At 32.6% G+C, this 21,737-nt stretch overlaps 2 protein-coding genes across 3 annotated transcripts; both read right to left on the reverse strand.

Annotated features, from left to right (window-relative positions):
- Positions 1–376: 376 nt before the first annotated feature.
- On the reverse strand, positions 377–6,538 carry LOC123228616 (putative methyltransferase At1g22800, mitochondrial). 2 transcript variants are annotated; one of them, XM_044654047.1, is made up of 11 exons: positions 6,341–6,538; positions 6,151–6,231; positions 5,300–5,378; positions 4,424–4,565; positions 4,245–4,314; positions 3,529–3,593; positions 3,354–3,432; positions 3,143–3,155; positions 2,311–2,375; positions 2,019–2,108; positions 377–679 (listed from the first exon to the last, which is right to left on the reverse strand). In XM_044654047.1, the coding sequence occupies exons 1-11, from the start codon at positions 6,512–6,514 to the stop codon at positions 566–568; spliced, it is 972 nt and encodes a 323-aa protein (XP_044509982.1). In that variant the 5' UTR covers positions 6,515–6,538; the 3' UTR covers positions 377–565. The 2 variants fall into 2 exon arrangements, with proteins under 2 accessions (XP_044509982.1, XP_044509981.1); XM_044654046.1 differs by having other exon boundaries at positions 3,068–3,155.
- Positions 6,539–13,231: 6,693 nt separating this feature from the next.
- Positions 13,232–20,470, reverse strand: LOC123228708 (probable LRR receptor-like serine/threonine-protein kinase At3g47570). The gene is made up of 3 exons (XM_044654180.1): positions 17,728–20,470; positions 16,288–16,702; positions 13,232–13,466 (listed from the first exon to the last, which is right to left on the reverse strand). Exons 1-3 carry the CDS (start codon positions 20,468–20,470, stop codon positions 13,463–13,465), a joined length of 3,162 nt encoding a protein of 1,053 aa, XP_044510115.1. The 3' UTR covers positions 13,232–13,462.
- Between the last annotated feature and the right edge of the window lie 1,267 nt (positions 20,471–21,737).

Here is a 21,737-nt window from a genome sequence, read left to right on the forward strand (position 1 = left end):
GCGATCTTACTGCCAAAACACTAGAATACTATTTGTGTAAGGAATCAGGAAATATACACCTTCCGTTTCAATATGACTCTTAATAATGCTCATTAATTGACTTTCCTTTTAGCAGGACTCTTAACATTTTTACCTTGGAATTTACCATTCAAAGAGAATCTCAATCCTGACTTATCACACAGAACTACCTACCATAAACTTGGTCCCCGGCCCCTTGAATATCACCCCAGTTGATCAGGTTTCTAGAGGTGGCAGTCGGCTCCCTTGGTTAGGGACCCAAGGGACAACACAGAAAGAAGACCCCTGAAGAAAAAGAAATGGAATACCCTGACAATCCCCACAACAATAACATTCAACATTTAATGTGACTCAGAGATTGAAAACTAAAGTCAAATATACTACTTTCCAATTAATGGATAATCAACTTCTTAAATTACAATCAACTTGCAAGGAAACAGCTCAATTTGCTATTCAGAAAGCCTGACATTATTTCGAAGATTTTTGTCATCAATTGGAACGAAAAAAGAGAGATTTGATTAAGGTATATACTACAATGTAAGAGAGACTAATTTTCACCGCCAAAGTATTTGTGGAGGTCCTGGAATGATACAGTGGCGGAACCCCTCCTTTTGGCCTTCTGTTGAGAATGATGCTCCCTCCACCCCGTCATGTAAATCACCTGCAAAATATTATTATTGATATAGTCAGTTCATACTTAATTTAGTTCTTAAATTAAAGAAATATATTATTATACTTTATAATTACGCAATTATCTATATTAAGTATTTAATCCTAACTATATTTTTAGGATTGAGTGCAATTTCCCTTTCAGGTTTCTTTTTTTTTTTAGAAAAAAAAGTCAGCATTCCATATTTCATTGTTTCATCAGAATTAGTATTAGAATTCTAATGTCATTATTTGATTATAAGATGTGACCTGGATTTTCTCTTGCTTTCTCCATCCTTTTTTTTTTTTTCTAGATTTTCCCTCTATTGTCGTTATTCTCCTGCCGTTGTAATAAGACTTTTTAAGAGCAGAAATGGGAGAAAGAAAATTGTTCAACAAGAACTACACAGAGATTTTGATCCATCTAAACCCCACCAGATCAATAAGCAAAGACCTAGAAAACTAACAGCCAGATGATCTAGCCATAAGCATCTGGTGCAACAATTGAGGCAATTACATTTACAAAGGCACCAAGTCTATTTTTTGAAAAGAAGATGTTACTGGCAAGGCATATCTTGGAATCTGAATATCTAGGTTTTACTTAGTACTCAGCCGAGTTGACAATGAAAACAGATCCCTGTGATTCAGATTATGTAGTGGAGTTGGGTCCAACTCATACTTACGAACCATGGCACGTAGAGGATAAGGAAACAGAAAAGGAGAGAAAGAGGAGAAATGCTGAAGAGGCTTTCTCCTGGAGGTGAGGAGAGAAAGAGGAGAAATTCAGATTATTAGTGGAGTTGGGTCCAACTGGGATGCAAGTTAACTTCGGAGAACAAAACATTGGATTCCAAAAGATGGACATCCAGGTTGGTTCTGGATGAAATGAAATCTATTAAGTCTAGAAGCACAACTGTAGATGCAATGTTTGAGGATTTGAATAGCACGGCTGCAGAAAAGGCAAAGAAGTTGAAAGAAGAGGATGAAACCCTTAACAGATCAATATTCCATGAACCAAAAGAAATTGTTTGAAGAATTTCCTATAAAGACCTAGATGATGATAGAGGTTTGTTTCCCTTGGCAAGTGGAAGTAGTGAAAAATCAAACAATAATTTGAAGAGAAAGGTTTCTGAAGAAATTGCAAGTAAATTAACCAAGACAATCCTAAAATATAGAAACATAATAGCCCTTGGCATCCTTCCAACATCACATATCTTAGTTGTACATATTTTGTTATTGATTAATTTTCATAATTTCCATAAAGTAGAAGAAAAAATAATAATAAAAAAACTCATAATGTGCTTTATTGTGTATAAATATTAAAATTCTTGCAGAACTCAGAATAAGCTCACCTGGAAGGTTGCAGGGATGGTGCCATCTTCTGCTCCAAACATGGAATCATATATAGCAGCAGTTGCCAGAGCAGTCTCTCTTTTTAGGATCTGATGTTCATATATGAAAACATTGAAATTTATAATACGAATTGATGACCTAGCTAATGTGCTTCATATGAACTATGAATATTCTTAAAGGAAAGGCCAAAAGGGCTTCATGCTCTATATTTGGAAAGAAAAGTTACAGAAGACACTACCAAAAAAAGTTATAAAAGAAAATAAAGAAGGGCATTAAAAAAAGAAGTTTTACATTGTTTCTTTGTAGAAGAGCATTAGTTTCACCCATTGACCGCAAATGCTCTATCAGATCCAAAGCTGCATCAAATGACACAGGGGAAGATGATGATGACAAAACAACTGAATAATGAAATGTGAAGGAATCATTAAAAATTAAGAAATACTACAAATTCAACAGTACCAAAATACATTTCAAACAAGCAAAAAAGACAAAATATATTTAAAATCGAGCACATCTCAGCAAATTGACAACTTGATCTAAACCAAATTAAAGGAAAAATAAAAACAAGCAAACTGCTTTAGTGACTAAACGGTGGCCACTGTCTATAAGATGGGCACATATTTGAATCATAAACATCAAAAAATTAGCTGAATTCCAAGTTTACACATTAATTTTTTTGTATGTCTGAACTATCAATGCTGAAACAGGAATGAATGTCCAGAGGATGAAAGGTGGGGGTGTAGCATTCATGTATAGCATGACTTTTATTATCATGACATCTGCATTCACCAAACCACCTGAACCGCTGTCTCTTCCTGAACCCAGCTCTAAGAAGAATCTTAGGAGACATTAGCATTCACACGTACATGTCAAAGACTTGTGTGGTTATGCTCAAAATAAAGCTCATGTCTTAGTTAAGAGAAATCATGATTCAATGGGGTTTTATGCGAGCTATCTCAAGTCTAGGCATTTAACATAGATAAAAGTTATGTAATAAAAAATAGCTAGTAAAAATACAACACAGAAATTGAGATAAGTAATTTTTTACAGCTCTTATATTTAACTACATATTCTTCAACGTCAACACCAGGAAGTGCAAAGCCTGCTCTGGTCAAAAGATTACCAGCATCACGCACCTGAGAGCCAGAACCAAAATAACTTAATGCCAGTAGAAACAAAAAGAATAGAAAGCATACTTGAGAAGCTCCTGTATATGAGATGCATCTCACCTATGAAGAAGGTACCATATGGATTATGTTATGAAACAAATTTATATAATTTATCTAATTTTGTAGTCAACAAATTTGATGGATATCAAGTACCCAAACACATACCTGTGCCAAAGGAGATACCCGTGGACTGATGCCTCCTTCACGTTCCATTTGTGCAACTGTACAAGCTATTCTCAACTCCCTAGTCATTGGAACAAGAAAATTGGAAGTATCAATAACAAAGTACAGACTTGAGAATATGAATCAAATTTGAATAGAAATAGTGGTAATAGACAACTTTAAGGTTTCTCCACCAAGAATAGCTGCTAAAAATAGACCATCCGGCTTCAACGCCAGTTTACACTGTCATAAATTCATGAACATGAACACGTGTCATAGACATTGCCAAGTAGATAGATTTTGCACTAAAAATATGAATAATTTTTTAACATCTGGAATCAAATAAATAATGTAAAACAAGAAGAAAAAGCATGAAGCATCAACCAAAAGCTACTCAGAAATGAACTGAAGCATGCCCAAAATCAAAACTGAAAACTGTGTTGAAGAAAGAAAAATATATTTTAGCTTATTGTTACTTAGTTAAAGAGATATTATACTTCTCTTTTCTCTTTTCTTTTCCTTTCTTTTTTTCCATAAAAAACATGAAAATATCACCATATATGGATATGTGATCTTTGGCATATTTGAAATTTTTTATAATTGCACCTGGACCTACATTTGAAATTTTCAAAAAAGTGAGAGCAAAAACAAAAATATCTGGTTAACTAAAGGCATGGTCCTTGATTTCCAACTAAGGGGTGAAGACTCCAATCCCTTTGAGGTAATTTACCTGAATATTTTAGCTTACAGATTTTGTGACTACTAAAGGTCATAGAGTCAGGCTACCTTCCACTCCAAATCTGATGTACACACAGCTAATAGACATCGAATAAGTTATCAAAACAGAGACATAACATTGCAACTTAAAAACTACAAAAACTGTAAAACATGTACCTGTATCATGGCTCCAGGAAGATCATTTGTCCAATGGAGACCCAAGCAACTGATCACCGTATCTAGTGAACTTCACATCCACAAACCCAAGTAATTTAGATGTTTACTCTAACAAATTAACAATATCAAGTTTCATATTTATTCAGCAAATATAAAACAAAATAAACCTTAATACACACCTTTCTTTGAAAGGCAAAAACTCTTCATCACCAACCACAAAGGATGTTTCAATGCGTTCATTAGATGCATCCTGCTGAGAATCTTTACACAATTTCAACATGTCATAAGAGGCATCCATCATAATGAGCCTTTCAATTCCACCTAACATCAAAGATATGGCAACATTCTGCCACATATTAGACGATGATAATTGAGTTTAAAAAAAAAAAATGAAATAGGATCATTTTAGCTCTGATTTTCTCATGCTTGCCACAATGTAAGCTTCTAAACTCATGCTAAGCGAAGTGATCATCCTCAAGGCAAAATATGAAAGGATAAATGATGCAGCATAATTTCTAATTAATCTTCGTACCATATTCAGATTAGACATTATTAACTATTATAAAACTGATAAAGCAAAGAGTAGATACAAGGGATTTATGCAACTCATTCACTCCAAACACATTGTTAGTCAACCTTATTTTGCAGAAGCTGAAGCACAGAACTCGAGAAAATTCTTTTACAGAAAAAAAAGTAAAATAAAAAAAGAAAATGAAGACAACACTCATATCTACAATATATAGTAAAATCAGCCTTACAACTAAGCAGCATTTCCCATATAATTGTCATCCTTGTTCCTTAAATTATTAATACAAACATTTTAAAACAAGGCAAAGCAATATCAGGATACACCCAGAACTTCAGCCATTTGAATAATATAGCCACACTCTACAGGTGAGGACACACAATTCCAATAATCAATTCATTAGAAAACTAACAGCAGAAAGTCCTTGAAATTTATATACAGCATTGAAGACAAACTCACACATCAAAATATATGCATAATTTATTTAAAAGGCTAAAAATGAAAAAAACTCATCAAAATTTATTCTCACCACGACCATGTAGCAATCTCTTAATAGCCTCCAGAGAACCCCCTAAACATAATGCTGTAGGAAATGTTTTCTTACAGTCCTACAAAGATCCAACACATTATTGATATCAACATATAATTGCCTAGCTATATATAAATAGAAAATAACAGAAGGAAACAGGGAGATTTTCAAGAGACCAGAGACATAATAAAAGAAGTTGAAGGCCATTTGTTAGTTTAGTCTTCAACAGTTTCCTTATTCAAGAGGTCAAAAGAATCTCGGAATCTAAGAGGGAAATATATACCTACATTTATCTTTTTCTATCATTTTAGAGGATCTTATTATATAAAATTGTCATTGCCTTACCTTGCATAATTAGTCCATGAAACACACCACTAATCAATATAAGCTTGAAAATAAGGCACTGTGAAACACTAAAATCTTTTAGAAGTAGAAGACTCATGCCTTTTTATTCAATAGGTGGTCATGGCTCACAATAGCAAACCTCGACACTCAACTAGCCCCTCAAGATTCATTGTTTAAAGCATTCAATTCACTAAATTCAGCATCATAGGGGAATATCAACTCCTTTTTCCTCAACCTTAGTAAAATCATTTATGTAATAAAACTAGTCCAACTATGCCAAGCCATCTGACCATTGAGTACCAAAAATAAACATTAGAAAAAAAAAAAAAAAAGCTATTCTGAACACCTTTTCTAAGCAAACCCATTGTCAAAATTTCAAGACTTAGAATTTTACTTTATATATTCTTCATAATTCTAACACGCAATTAACACTAAATTAAATAGAAGGCACAATTCAAAATAATATACATCTAAAACAAAGAAGAAACAATAAAAATGGTGAGTACCTCCAAACGGTCCAATAGATTCTCAGCAACAGCATCCACAAAACAATCATTTGGACGCATTAACCAAGCAGCTCGGTCCCTCTAGACAATCAAACAAAAAAACTCATGAATACAGTGGAAACTTTTCATTCAAAGATGAAAATTTAAACCAATAATTTGAGCTGTTTTAAACATTGAAAGCAATCTTTACTTGTCGGCGTTTGAGATTGCGGTCAAAAATCTTGACCCTAGAAGTGGAGTTAGAACTGTTAAACTCGTCGCCATTGTATGTGCAGAAAGAACGGGAGGGCTGCAAAGCGTACGGTTCTTTTGTTCTTCTTCTCAGCAGAAATGAAGTTCTCTGAAACAAAGAAACAGCTCTCATTTTTGTTTACACTCCATTTGTAGAAATAAGGTTCTTTTGTTCTTAAAATTTTTAATGGATCTAGGCTTTGCACTATGTTTGGTTTGGGCTCACTATGAAATCGGGCCAATTTGGGCAAAATTTTCAACTTTGAGAATCCGACCCGTTTTTATCGATAGGTTACTAACACATGCTTGTAAATATAATACACACTCATTGTCAAAAAGAAGCCCAGATTCAAGTGACGCTAAAAGAGCACAACAACAGTGGCGTCCAACATTAGTTTAGCAATGAAGCCCAATGTTGTTTTTAGCCCAGCGTGTTAAACTCAAGATGGTGTGTTTTGAGTTTAAACTCTTTAAGACAAAAAGCACTTGGTTTGGACAAAGATGAAGCATACTCAAGAAGCTTTCAAGTACATTTGAGATCAGGAAATATATATTGTGTTTTCTCTATCTTCTACATTTCTCATTTGCATTCTTCAGTTTAATATCATTTTACTAAGTTGAATCTTGATTATCAAAAGCTAGTTTAGTTAATCATATGACAGATCTAGATCAAGTTGTTATGAATCAAAGACAATGATGCAAATAGTTAGTTGTTGATAGTCCAGCAGCTTATTATAAATACTGTTTTTTAACCTAATCAAAGTAGTTAATAAAAAGTTTGAGGAATATTAAGTAATCTTTGTGTTCTGTATTCTCTGGTTTTCTCGTTCGTGAAATTTTTAGTTTTTGTTGTTCATTTTACTCACTCTAGCAAATTTTGGAATCTTTCATGGTATTAGAGCTACTGACTCATGTCTAATAATTCATGATTCTAGTTTGTTTACCTTTGGGAACTTGATGACACCTGAACAAAGATCGATTGGTGGAGACCTAACCAAAGCAGGTTTTGTTAACTTTAACACTTTTCTAGTTTCCAACTTGCAGTCTATAAGTCCAAAACTTAGTGAGAACAACTATCGTTATTGGCGAGCATAAGCCTTGCATACAGTAAGTGTTTATGGCTTGCATGACCACCTCACACATTTGGCCTCATATCCTGCACCATTTGTGTATATCAATTCTGATTCTGCTTTGAATGATTCAAAACAACCAAATGCTGAATATTTTGTGTGGAAATACTTTGATGAATTGCTGATAAGTTAGTTGCTTGTTTCCATTTAAGAAGATATGTTCAATAATATTGCTAATTGCATGATTGCCAGTGAAGTATGGAACACCTTCTCATAAAAAGATTGTTGAAACTCAACATAAATTAGTAATACCAATGGCAAAGAATCATGTCTTTCATAATCACATGAAGCATTAAACAATCAAGTATCACTTTCTCAGCAAAGCTAAAGCCAATAAAGAAATAATACTTCAATATTTTAGAACTAAAGAGTAATTGGCAGACATCTTCACTAAAGCACTGCCGTGAAACAAATTTGAATTTTTAAGAAATTTGGTAAGAGTTACAAGAATTTGCATCAAGGAGGAGTGTTAGAAGATGATGCAAATCGAAGACACCTGGAAGAATCAAATGCATTGCATTTCCAGTTGAAGTAGCTAGACTAAGCATGGATTGATTTCTCCACACAATTAGCAACTTGACCGACTTAAAGAATTTTTTAAATATTCATGTGTTAGCCGACCTTGCAACATATAAATAGGCACTTAATTCTTGATTTGTATCATAACAATATAAAAAATTTCTCTTGTAATATGAGAGTTTTTTAGGAGTAATCAAACTTCTGTGCTGCATTTAAGTTAGTAGAAATTTCTATTTCTATAGGCTCTCTAGTATAAAATTGTATTCTATTTTTCCTTACAAAAACCTTGTTCACTTATGGTAAAAAATAGGCTCCAAGAAGATAGTGAATTGTTGAGTTAGGCTGTGCAAGCACCAAATGTTGTGAATATTAGCTTACAAACATGTGCCAATCGAGGTATATCTAGTATGGAAATTTATTCAACAGAGCTCATGAGAACAAAAGGTTCTGCCATTGTTCTCCATTGAAGAAGAGGATGACTGGCTCAAGGTTGAATGACAGAATGACGTTATTATTCTTGAAATTTATTAGAGAAATTCAATGTTGCAACTACTAGTTCATGCAAGAATGAAAGAAATGCTACTACAAGTAAATAATATTGCTGTCAAAACGCAGTAAGATATTTAAAAGTGCATCAGAGTTTGAATTAAGAGAGGATTGAAATCTATTTACCCTCTCCTTTACCTTTTTCCTCCTTCTTCGACTCTGAGAAATGAGTCTCTAATGGCTTTCAAATTGTTGACCACATCATTCATTGCCATCCGCTCTCTTGGAGATGTTGTGGAGCACGAGTCCAATTCTCATCACTAGAACTAATAATTCTTCGACATTCTATTATGCATTGGAGATTCAAAGTTTCTAAGCGTGGCTTCTTCTTTTCTACCATCTTCATTTTCTTCTTCAAACAATTTCCATGACATGGTTTGGTAAAGCCATTCAAATAAACATGTCATCTATTGGTCTTTTACCAGTAAATATCTCTAACAACAATATACCATAACTGTAGATGTCTCCCAGCCTTGAAACATGCCCATCCCTCTACTCTACAATTTGTAAAATTGGTAAATAAAGTATTATCATCCTTTACCTAAAGTTTGAAAAATCAATATTTCCCTCTTAGTGTTTGCAAATCATTATCGGAGATGGTGAATTTTGCCATCTTTAGCCACATTGGCTCTCATTCTAGGCTTATCTCTCCTTACCAATTAAATCCCAAGCATCGGCGAAACCGATTTCCTCCAAAAAAGACGATATCGTCTTTGTTGGAGTGTCTTCATCTCGAACGAAGATGAAATCATCTTCATTTGAAACAATGACGTGCGTTGGAGGTCTCATACGACCACGTCGTCTTCATCTGAGACATCCAACAATTGTTTTTGTCTCGGACAAAGATAAAATTGTCTTCATCCTAGAAGAAGACACTCTAACGAAGATGATTTCATCTTCATCGGAGGAAATTCGTTTCATCGGTGCTTGGGATTTGATTGGCAAGGAGAGATAAGCTAGGAGGGAGAGCCAACGCGGCTGAAGACGATCGTCTCTAGTAACGGTTTGCAAACCTTAAGGAGAAAATATTGATTTTTCAAATTTTCGGTAGAGGGAATTGTGAGTTTTCAAACTGTTAAGGGCAAACATAATAAAATTTTAATTTTTCAAATTTTTTTATTAAATAACGGTTTTACCCCCAACCTTCATTGAGATTTTAAATGGATATGTGAGACTTTTGATTTTTCAAACTCTGTGGGTGTGACTTTGAGAATGCACCTAAACTTGGGTGGGAAATAGTCCTTTGGCCTTATCAAACCAATAAAACTATGTGCATATATATATTTTTATATAATTTGTATATACAAATGATATATTATCATGTAATTGAATTTTTTAAATTAAAAATAAAATAATACTCTATTATATGATAACATATCATCTGTATACTTAAATTATATATAAAAAATTATGTATACATAGTATTACTCTAATCAAACCAATATAAATAGGAGTAGTGTTATGTTTATAAAGAATTTATATAATTTTATGCACAAAGAATAACATATTATTATGTGATTTGATAGTTTTAAATTAAAAAAAATAACACGTAAATAAATAATAATATGTTATTATTTATATATAAAATTATAGATATTATTTATACACATAATTTTATTGTTTATTTATTTCCAAAAAAAAATAAAAAGGCACATTTTCCAATACATTAATATATACATATTAATTTTTTTCTAGAATTAAATAAACAACTTTGAAATAACAACAATTTAAAAGTCCTCTTCAAGATGATGTTTGCTTTAAGACTACAATTAAGATCAAATTAGTTTTTTTAATAATTTTAGAAGGCTTCACCTGTATTAGACACGTAAATTGGGCTGGGTCAAATGGAGGCCCGACCCAAAGCACGAAAAAAAGGTCTAACTCAAGAAGACTCGGCTCGACACTATAGCGTGTCGAGCTAGGCCCATGGACCTGTTGGGTCAGGCTTGAGGCTTTAATATTAAGCCCATGGACTGACCCAACCCAGCCTGATACTATGTATAAAAATATATATTTTTTCCTTCTGCTTAGTGGCAAAAGTTGTTGCCCTCTGCTTAATTTTTCTCAATTATTTTATTATATTTTCAACCTCATTTTCTCTCATTAACTTTCTTTAAAAAAATATCTGAATTTGTAAATAATAATTCTTTATGTTTATAATTTCATTTTTATTTTAATTTTATCATTACAAAATATCTGAATTCGCAAATAATAATTCTTTATCTTTGAAAAATTCAGAAATTTGAATGTAGAAGATGAGTAGATAAATGTTATATAGTAGATATATTTTATTTATGTTTTGTAATTTATACAATATGTAAATTAATTTATTTGTATTATGTTATCAATTTATAATATTTTTCATCATGTAACTACGGTATTCCTCCATCACAAGTGAGAGATTATAAATAAAATATTTGAGATATTGTCCTCAGTTTTAATAATTAAAAAATAATTTGCATTTAAAAATTTTAATTATTTTTTTAAAATATTGATTAAATGGGCTGGCCTGACCCAATGAAAGCCTGACTCAATTACAGCCCCTTATATATAGGTTAGGCCTTATGCCTTCATATATCAATAGGTCGGCTTGGTCTGAAGGCCCATTATTGTTTGGGCTTCGGGCCTAACTTGACCCATTAGCCTGATGGGTTGAGCCAGAGCTAACCCAACCTAGTCCAGCACAGCCCATTGACACCTCTGAGCTGTATGATGTTTACCGTAGGATTAAAAAAATAAACAGGTGTTGAATTTGAAAATATCTCTTCTGTCCGAATAGAATTTAATTTTAAATGGCTTTTTAAATGATTGGTGACAGTAAATTATTGATCTATTATTATCTTTAATTATATTAAATTGTATTCTATACATATTATCTAATTAACCAAAACAATATTTGCACCTGTGGCAACAATATAATATTCATTGAGATGACTAGTTTGTGACCGAAAAATTTAGCATAGAAATTTGTAGAACGTTTGCGTACTGACACAAATCTCATTGTTACTGTCTGCAAATCACCCATCTTCGTGTATTTAGCTAACAAGTTTATTTCTGAGAGATTAAAGTCTGCTAAAATTTCCAAGAATTTCGCCAAATTGGTTATTGAAAGGATTTTTCCTTTTTCTACACCATTTAAATTTTGAAAGATTGAGGACACAAGGATTTAAGTGAAAGATTCAAAAGCGGAGAAAACGATGATATAAAATGAAGAAATCAACAATACTAAAGTTTTTAGTATATTGAGAACAAGAGAGATTAAATATTACGAAGTGCAAATATTACATAAAACCCTAACTTCTCTCTTAAGCCTCTCCAAAACTTTATAAAACTACAAACATAACAAAATTATATCTGCGATGGAACGATTGTTCCATTCAATGAAACACCTTGTTCTTAGACTTTAAGCCATGACCGTTCAAAAGGGAACAAGATAATTGCTCTGCTTGTTCGAGATTTTACCATGATTTTTGGAATTCAGATGGAATGCCTACTCTTCACCTGGAACTTTTTTTTTTTTTTTTTTTCAGAATTTGGGTCATCATATCTAATAATCTCCACCTTGACACTAATTCGCAAAAACAAATAAAATCAATTTCAATATTTAACATAATTCTCTACCTCTTCCATAAAAACCCCTTAAGGCAAATCTTAACGTTTTAATACCAATAAAGTTGAACCAATGCTTGAACTTTTTTCTTTGTTAAATAGCAATGCTTGAACTTGCTAATAGGCAAAGGCTTAGTGAGCATGTTAGTTGGATTGTCTACAGTACTAATCTTCTTGATGGAGATATTTCCCATAGCAAAGATATCTTGTATGAAATGATAAATGTTGACATCAATATGTTTAGTTCTATCATGGTACATCTGATCTTTAATTAAGTGAATTGTAGTTGCACTTTGATTGTCATAATGAAAAAAGATAGAAATAAAACTAAAAATGATTTTACTAACCAAAAAGTTGAACCGAATTGCCTCCTTCATAGCCACTGCAATGACTATGTATTTTGCCTTTGTGGTAGACTAAGAATTGATAAATTAGAGTGTGGCATTTCAACTAACTGCACATTCTCCTATGGTGAACAAATATCCGTCAAAGATCTTATTTTTATAAATATTTCTAACATAATCTTAGTCCACAAAACCTGTCAAATCGTTTCTACTTCTACCATACTCCTAGGGAAGGAATGGTCATTCACCGATTAGGGTAAAAACATTGGTCATAATGTACGGTCACACAAAGAACACATGTGATTGTTTATAACAGTAGGATAGGATGCGATGAATGCTTGTGTAGAAGAGTTCACGACTATTCATGTAGTAAAAGATAAAATTGCCCTTAGGGTTATGCATGATTGTGAACATAATGTTGAGAGTAGTGTATGACATAAGCATGAACAGTTGTTCAAGGAAATAATTGGTTATACGAGAGGGTAGTATATGAACGATTGTTAAGGGAAGATCATGAACATTCAGGTTGGGTCAAAATGTATCTATTCACATATTTCAAATGGTTATACATGTAATACCCCACTTTAGATATTTACCCCTTACATTGGATATTACCTGAAAAGACGTGTGAAATGTAAACTTTGAACTATTTACAGTAGAAATAGAGAATGCTTGTAAATTCTTTTTTCAAAAAAGTGCATCTCAAAAACTAAAAACATCATCGCCTAATTAAATAAAACGTCATCCAGAAAGTCTAAGCGTGTGAAATCCATAATAATAATAAATACATATGCATAACATCAACAATGTCTCAAACTAAATAAAAATAAATGTGTAAACACAATCCATGCCCACATGATTGAAATGCCATTTGATCTCATGCAACGACTTGAGCTAGACTGTTAGCTTTCCTGCAGGCCCCGCTAATTACTTTTACCTACAAAACCACAAAAAAAAAAAAAAACACGTGAGTGAAAATCACTCAATAAGTAGATGACCACTTGACACATTGCACATAACTTATCTCAAATCTATTGTGTTCCATCACTAAGTCACTATGTGGTTATTATCGAATGTTTTCCGATAACCTCCTATACCTGTCTGCCTCATCTTGGCACCCTTCTACCCTAAAACATAAGCAACATCATCTCAGATGACTAAGGCTTAAACTAAACTCGACATATTTGATGTCTTTATGAAAGCAATTAATATCCCAAATGTCTACTCTCTACATGCCTTACACTCAATACTGACTAGACTATCGGGCTAACTAGCTATAATACCTTTTAGTGCTTTTTGCTCTTTGGTCATGCCTAATTTCTCTTGATTTTATTGTTTGGATGTTGCACAAAATATGACATAAACTTAGTCAAACAACCAAGACCTCTTTTTATTTTGCATTTTTAGTTGCATGAATAGTTGTCCCTCTTCCATGTGCTAGCATTCCTTTCACTATTCCATTATAAACAAGCCCTGAAATCATCAAAAAATATATCTTATCCAAATTCAAATTAAACGAACATATGAATAAACATTCCCCTGATCATGAATGACTATTCATCCTCTTCATTTAAACATTTTCACACTCATAAAATGAAAAGACTTTTTTGCCCTTCTTAACGCACAAACACATATCAATCCTTGCAATGAACAACCATTCACTCATTCAATAATTCATACATAAACAAATCATAAAATTCATAGGAAAAAAGACCAAAATGCCCATGGACATACTTGTAGGTGTTACATTTCTATCACCTTTAAATGAATTTCGTCTTCAAAATTTACTCAAATAGTTATGGGAACCTTTGTCTCATATCCTTCTCGACCTCTCATGTGGTTTCTTCGACTCTATGATTCTTTTAAAAAACCTTAACAAGGGAAATTTGCTTATTTCTAAGTTTGTTTACTCGCTTATCTATAATCTGAACTAGACATTCCTCATAAGCCAAACTATTATTAATCTCAACATCCTACAGTCTCAACACATGGATTGAGTCACTAATGTACTTGCACAATAACACATGGCATACATTGTGAATCTGATCCATCCTCATTGGAAACGCAAGCTGGTAGACAATCTTACCAATCGCTTCAAATATCTCAACTAGTCCCACAAACCTAGACACTAATTTGCCTTTTTTACCAAATCTCATCATATGTCTGTAAGGTGCTACTCTCACAAAGACTTTATCACCCACCTCAAACTCACATCTTGTGTCTTTTGATTAGGATAACTCTTTTAACAATCCTAAGCCTACTCATCCTCTCTCTTATTTGTCTAACATCCTCAATCATCCTTTGGGCAAGTTTGTGTCAAAACATCTCTCTTCACCTATCTCATCCTAATGCAACAATGATTTACACTTATTACCATAACGTGTCTCAGATGGAGTCATTTGGATGGTTGTCTAATAATGGTTATTGTAAGCAAACTTTATTAGTGAAAATACATCAATCCAACTTACTCTTCGATTTAGGCAAGAAACCCTTAGCATATCCTGGATAACTTGATTGACCCTCTTAGTTTTTTCATCTATCTAAGGATGATAGGTAGTATTGAAAGCTAATCTCGTATCCAAAGACCTCTACAAACTCTATCAAAAAGCTAAAACAAACCTGTTATCTTTGTCTAATACAATCTAGGTACACCATACAATCTAACTACCTCTTTGTTATCTATTTGACCCAATTGATCTATCCTAGTGTTAGTGTAGTGAATGTAGACGAGGTTTTTTTCTATTCTATGCATAACCATAAGAGATGTCAATAACAATGATGGTGCAACGATTTTAAATATACCCAGGGTTTTTGGTTTGTAAATGTTTGGTTATGCATATATTTAAACCCTAATTAAGATTACCGATGGATTTAAATAGAGTTGGCTTAACTTGGCTCACAACTTAGATAAGAAATGCTCGAATTGAACTCATGAATTGATCTGAGTTGAGTAAGGTCCAACTCAAACTCAGTTCATTTATAAATATGAGTCAAACCCTTGAATCATGGTTGGATCGAACTTGATCTAGTTGAGCTAAATATGAGCTACAAACCAAGCTCAAGCTAGCTTGAAATTGTATCCATGCATAGGAATAACACTACTCAAAACTTCTAGCATGGTTTGTTAAGTTTTGAAAACTACCAACATCAACTAAACCATATATAATAAACAGATAAAACTATAAGCTAGACATGATGCAACATGCTTTTGAGTAAGATTTGTAATATATTACAATGGTCTTTAAAGGATTTCTAACATACAAAATATATAATTAAAAGTACATATTAGTAACAATAACACTTGATGCATTGAAAATAGGTATAAACGGGAGTATAAATACTAATATGTCATTATATGATTAAATATTTTGAATTAAATATAAAGTAATATTAAATCACATGATAACACTTCAACATTTGTACCCATACTTGTTATTTCATAATTAATACATGTAATATTACTCTAATAATAAGCATGATGAAGACAAGTTATAAATGACCCTTACCAAAGGCAGTATCTGATAATACAAGTTATTAGGATTACTTGACGTTTTAAGGGCACTACTACATGATATAATTTAAAGATACCCATATGAATGCTAATTTGTAGCTGCATATCAAAGACATATATAGGAGATGTTCTAATATAAGGTCGTTGACATGTGACTTCCAAATTTATATTAATTTTCATGTAGATGTCTTGATACTTAAAAGTGCACCACAAATCTTTAATAAAGAGAGAATTGTGATCAATTTACCTCCTTTCTTTGTTTTTATCGTTAGACCTGAGGAATGAGTCTCTAATGGCTTTTAGGTCGTTGACCACAATGTTCATTGCCATCCGCTCACTGGGAGATGTTGAGGAACATATGAGCCCAATTCTTATTACCGGAACCAAGAAATCTTCTACTTTCTTTTTGTTATTCATTTCAGATTCAAAGTTTATGATCATGGATTCTTCTGCTCCGTCATCTTCATTTGCTTCTTCAGACAGTAACCGTGGGTCAACAACATCCATGACATGGTTTGGAAAGGCCATTGAAACGAACATATGAATGTTCAGATCATCTTTAAATATTTCATTTGTCGGTCTTTTACCTGTAAACATCTCCAGCAATAATATACCATAACTGTATATGTCTCCAAGCTTGGAAACATGACCATCCATGTACTCTGCAATTTGTAAAATAGGCCATTAACAGATAAATTAGGAAATGCAAAAAAACCTCGAAATTGGCTTGAAACATGTAAAATTGGCCATTATTTATGCTTGGTGCAAAACGGTTTAGCTGGTTGAGGCCCCCTGCTTTAAAATATGTTTACTGTGCAGTACTCAAGATAACGTTTAAACCAAATATAATATCGGAAATTAACCTATCAAATTCCCTTTTCTCTTTCTTTTCCCTTCAATTATAAAAAATTCAAATGCAAATTCTAACTAAATATAACGTTTCTCATGTTTCTCATAATTAAATTAATGAAGTGTATTCATATTGGACGTAAGAAGTTGCATTTTCTTAATACTCCTTTCAACCTTTTAATTCTATCAAAATACAAGCATAATGTTAAATGCTGACTGAAAAAAAAAGAAGTTTTGATAACTTTCAATTAATACTAGTTTTCAAACATTTAAATTGGTGACTTGGCTAGACAAATGATAATCAAGAACTAAAAATTAAGTTTAAACTTTATTGTTGTGGGAATTTAATCAGCTGTTAGCAAATCCTAAATCCTTATGAAAGCGAAAATAAATCAAACAAATGACTAATAAAATCTTTAATTGCTCACACTATGTATAAGACCTGCCTCCACTTTGGCGATGTGGAATTTTACTATGAGAAGAAGAAAAATTACAAGAGTCGCTCCCAAGCTTCACGAATTAACTCTCTCTTTCTATTCCTAGCTCCAGTGACTCTCATCCTAATTGTGACCTTGCCTTCTTTGTTTTTGATACCTTAACTCTATTATTTAAATCACTTTAATAGGTGATAATACATGGTATACTCTTCCTAACAGGACTCATAACTCATATTCTAAAAAGACTACTCTTATTTTAATATCTAATACAAATTATGTTTCTATTCTTAACTGTATTTATTAAAAAATTAATTATATGTAAAAACATATTTAAGAAATCAAATGTCCTAACGGAAAACTAATTTAACTTGAATTAAAATGCACAATTTTAAAATGAATACCTGGAGGAATGTAGCCGATAGAACCTCTTAGAGTACCAGTTGATATTATTTGATTTTGCGTGGAATTATCTGATGCTTCAAAAAGAAACCTCGCTAATCCAAAGTCACTAACATGGGCTGTCATATCTTTATCAAGTAGCACATTGCTCGGCTTAATATCACAATGAACAATTGGTGTCTCACAATGGTGATGGAGATAATCAAAAGCAGAAGCCACATCAACTGCTATATTTAGTCTCTGCATAAGGTTCAAATTCTTGACTCCACCAAGTTGGTCATTAGGAACCGAATGTAGCCACTTATCCAAACTTCCATTAGACATGTACTCAAAAATAAGACATTTAAAGTCATTACCTTCATAATCAACACTTGAGCAAACGGTTATTATCTTGAGGATATTACGATGACGTATGCTTTTTAAAGCATTGCATTCATCAATGAAACTCTTTAAAGCTCTTTGATTTTGAAGTTTTAACACTTTTATTGCAACAATTTTTTCATCACTAGGAATAGTACCTTTGTAGACAGAACCAAAACTACCCACACCAAGCAAATTTTCATTTGAAAAGTTGTCAGTTGATCTTACAATGTCACAGTAGGAGAGACGTAGTTGGCTGTCAATTGAAAATGGGGTGGAACTTGGCTGTGAAGATTTCTTTTTGTAATATATAACAAAAGCAATCAACAACAGAAATGCACCTGTTACCCCAATTGTCGTTGAGATTACTACCTTCTTTTTAATATGCTTTTTAGAAACTTGGGTTGAGCATATAGGTAGAAGTAGTTTTGGAATACCACCACAAAGCTGGCCATTTCCAACAAGTGAAATATTCGCACTTGCATTTGCAAATATCCCTGCCTTGGGTACTTCACCTTCAAGTTTATTAGACGAAACATTAAGGTACTTGAGAGTTGAAAATTGGCCAAAAAATTCAGGAATTCGACCTGACAAGTTGTTGCAAGAGAGATCTAGTTCTTCTAAACCTCTTAAAAATTCGAAAGACTGAGGAATAGGCCCTTCAAACATATTGTTTGCCAAATACAGACGCACTAAACTAGTACAACTATCAAGACTTGTAGGAATTTCACCAGATAATCTGTTATTGGATATATCCAATTCTGCAAGATTTTTCAAATTACTCACTTGAAGTGGCAGTGAACCAGTCAAAAGATTATCAGACAAGCGAAAATAGATTGAAAGGGAAGAAAGACTGAAGACTTGTTCGGGTATGGTGCCACTAAGCCTGTTACTAGATAAATGTAGTACTTGCAACTTTTGGCAATTTCCAAGACTCAGAGGTATGCTTCCATGAAAATTATTTTTTCCCATAGTAAGGAAAAATAATTTAGTTAAATTACCCAGGGATAGTGGAATTAAACCAGAAAAATTGTTTCCATCCATAGTCAACACTTGTAGATTATTCAGCCTGCCGATAACATCAGGAACAAGACCACTCAAATAGTTTTCTCTTAATCCTAGACGGATTAAGTTAAAAAGGTTTTCAATTTCAACAGGGATATTTCCATGAATCAGATTGACTGCCAATGAAAGTGTTTGCAACGAAGTTGAAAGGTTGCCTATGGAGTTAGGCAATTGTCCTCCAAAACGATTTCCAGCTAGGGATAAATATGTAAGATTTGAACAATTAGCCAAGGAAGATAAAAAAGTCAGATCATCAAGATCTCCATTTCCAAGTCTATTTGCATGAACATCAAGCAAAATTAGACCTTGCAAACTGCCAAACTTTTCAGGAATGGTCCCGGTGAAACTATTTTTATAAAGTTCAATCACCTGAAGGTTAGAAGCATTAGGCAATGATACAGGAATACTTCCAGTAAAATAGTTAGAAGCACCATGAAATTCTTCAAGTTTAGGGAGACTGAGGCCAACATCTGAGGGTAGTTGCCCATGCAGCTGGTTTTTCCTCACAGAGAAAAAGTATATAGAAGAGAGATTATAAATTGAAGAAGGGATCGTACCAGATAGATTATTTTCACTAACTGAAAAAAATTTCATGCCTGATAGCAGTCCTATTTCCTCAGGTACCCTTCCATGTAAATTATTTCTCGCAAGTGACAGACTGGAAAGAGAAGAAAGATTCCCAATCAAAGCGGGAATTCTTCCTGTAAGATTGTTAACTGGAAGGCGTAGCGTTACCAATTTCAACAATGAATCAATCTGGTCCGGAATCTTCCCAATAAACTCGTTGTAAGCTGCATTAATTTCTCTAAGTTCTTTACAGTGAGATAAATTCATTGGTAAAATCCCACCAAAGTAATTGTGACTTATATTGAGATCCTGCAGGAGCAGTAAACGGCCTATTTCAGGAGGAACTTCTCCACGGAAGCTGTTGTTTCCGAGGTTGATAGCAGTGAGAGATGTAAGGTTTCCTATAGAAGGTGGGATGGAGCCAGCCAAGCTTTGCGATTCCAAGTTCAAGATTGAGACTCTTCCTGTAGTTGGACTGCAGGTAACACCAGTCCAATTGCAGAAATGGATAGAAGAATTCCAGGAACTCATTATATGCAGGGGATCTTGAGATATTCGTTGCTTGAAATCAAGTAAAGCGAGTCGATCAGATTCAAAACCTGAAGTAGCTGCGGTGATTACCAGAAAAAGATTAAATAGATGAAGGAAATGTAACAGAAACAATTTGGATTTGAAACAGTTCTGCTTCATGGCTTCTGGTGAGCAATGCAGGAAAAGTGATTTCTTATGCTTACAGTAGAGTCCAGACTCCATTTTATAAAAATAATATTATAGGGACTTGAGAATTATTTATTTACTGGTAAAAGTATTATTAATGTTCTTTGAATTTTCCTTAATTCCCAACTAATTCTGACAACTGATATAAATATTATTAAATATGTTCGGTTAATTTTTTCTCCCAGATTCCCACCAACTTTTTGATAACTGATTAATTTTGATCCACATCCTCAAACCCACAACGTTACCAAGGAAGTAGCCACATTTATTAAACATTTTTTTTCTTTGGAATATATTTTTAGTATAATATTTAGATATATATAAATTATATTGTAATATGATTAAATAATTTTAAATTAATAATAAAATAATATTTAATTTTATAATAATATATTATTTATATAAACGATGACAATGTTATTCATAGACAAAGAATCTATAACTCTAATTAAAGAGTTAATATGATCCTCTTAATAACATTAGTCATTATATAGAAAATAAATTAGGCTGAAGTTTATTAGTTTATGTGCATAAATTGATAATATATTATTCATGTCTGACATGATTGAAGCTTTTCAACAGGATGAGTAATGTAAATTTGAGACCAAAAATTGATGAGGTAAAACAAAATTTAACCAATTATGAATGATCTATGGGAATATCAGATTGATGAAGTATCATGGATTAAAGCTAATTTATGGGTTAACATAAAAGCAATGCTATATGTATATATTTTAAATATAAAAAAAAAAAGTATATTGTTATGTGTCATCATATAATTAAAGGTTATTTTATCACTAATTTAAAATTACTAAATTCTTCGTAACATATTTGTGTATCGATTTTATATATTCAAAGTATATACACATCATTTTATCGATTGAATTATTCTAGTACAACAAAATTCAATAATTAATTATTGATTTATACTACCTATGTCCATTAGTCTCTCTATTAGCTCTATTATATCTTGATAATGATCCAAATTGATTTTAAGAAGAATAGCACTATGCACATGAACAATTAGAGCAAATTTATGTATAAACGATAATATGTCATGTTATTTTATCTCTATTTCAAAATCAATCAGTGACATAAATGATCTAAGGCATTTTTGCACATTTCCAAAGATGAAAGCTAGATTTAATCTAGAGAATTATCAATTTGTTCCCATGCGGAATTTGGAGACATGGATTAAATTCCTAGTGTTCCACTTCCACATGCTTGTTGTTATCAAAAATAAACTATTTTATAAGATAATTTATTAAAAGAGAAGGCAAACATACCATATGTTTACATTTTG

The sequence above is a fragment of the Mangifera indica genome, chromosome 11, assembly GCF_011075055.1.
Source record: "Mangifera indica cultivar Alphonso chromosome 11, CATAS_Mindica_2.1, whole genome shotgun sequence".
NCBI classification, from domain to species: domain Eukaryota; kingdom Viridiplantae; phylum Streptophyta; class Magnoliopsida; order Sapindales; family Anacardiaceae; genus Mangifera; species Mangifera indica.

What these genes read in the sequence shown, in the direction of transcription:
- LOC123228616 (XM_044654046.1), bottom strand. Translation starts at nt 6,514, where the DNA reads ATGAGAGCTGTTTCTTTGTTTCAGAGAACTTCATTTCTGCTGAGAAGA. An exon ending in GCAATCTCAAACGCCGACAA is followed by an intron (nt 6,232 to 6,340) that starts GTAAAGATTGCT and finishes TTGATTGTCTAG; the next exon opens with AGGGACCGAGCTGCTTGGTT. An exon ending in CTCTTCTACAAAGAAACAAT is followed by an intron (nt 2,109 to 2,310) that starts GTAAAACTTCTT and finishes TATGAACATCAG; the next exon opens with ATCCTAAAAAGAGAGACTGC.
- LOC123228708 (XM_044654180.1), bottom strand. Translation starts at nt 20,470, where the DNA reads ATGGAGTCTGGACTCTACTGTAAGCATAAGAAATCACTTTTCCTGCAT. An exon ending in TATCGGCTACATTCCTCCAG is followed by an intron (nt 16,703 to 17,727) that starts GTATTCATTTTA and finishes TACAAATTGCAG; the next exon opens with AGTACATGGATGGTCATGTT.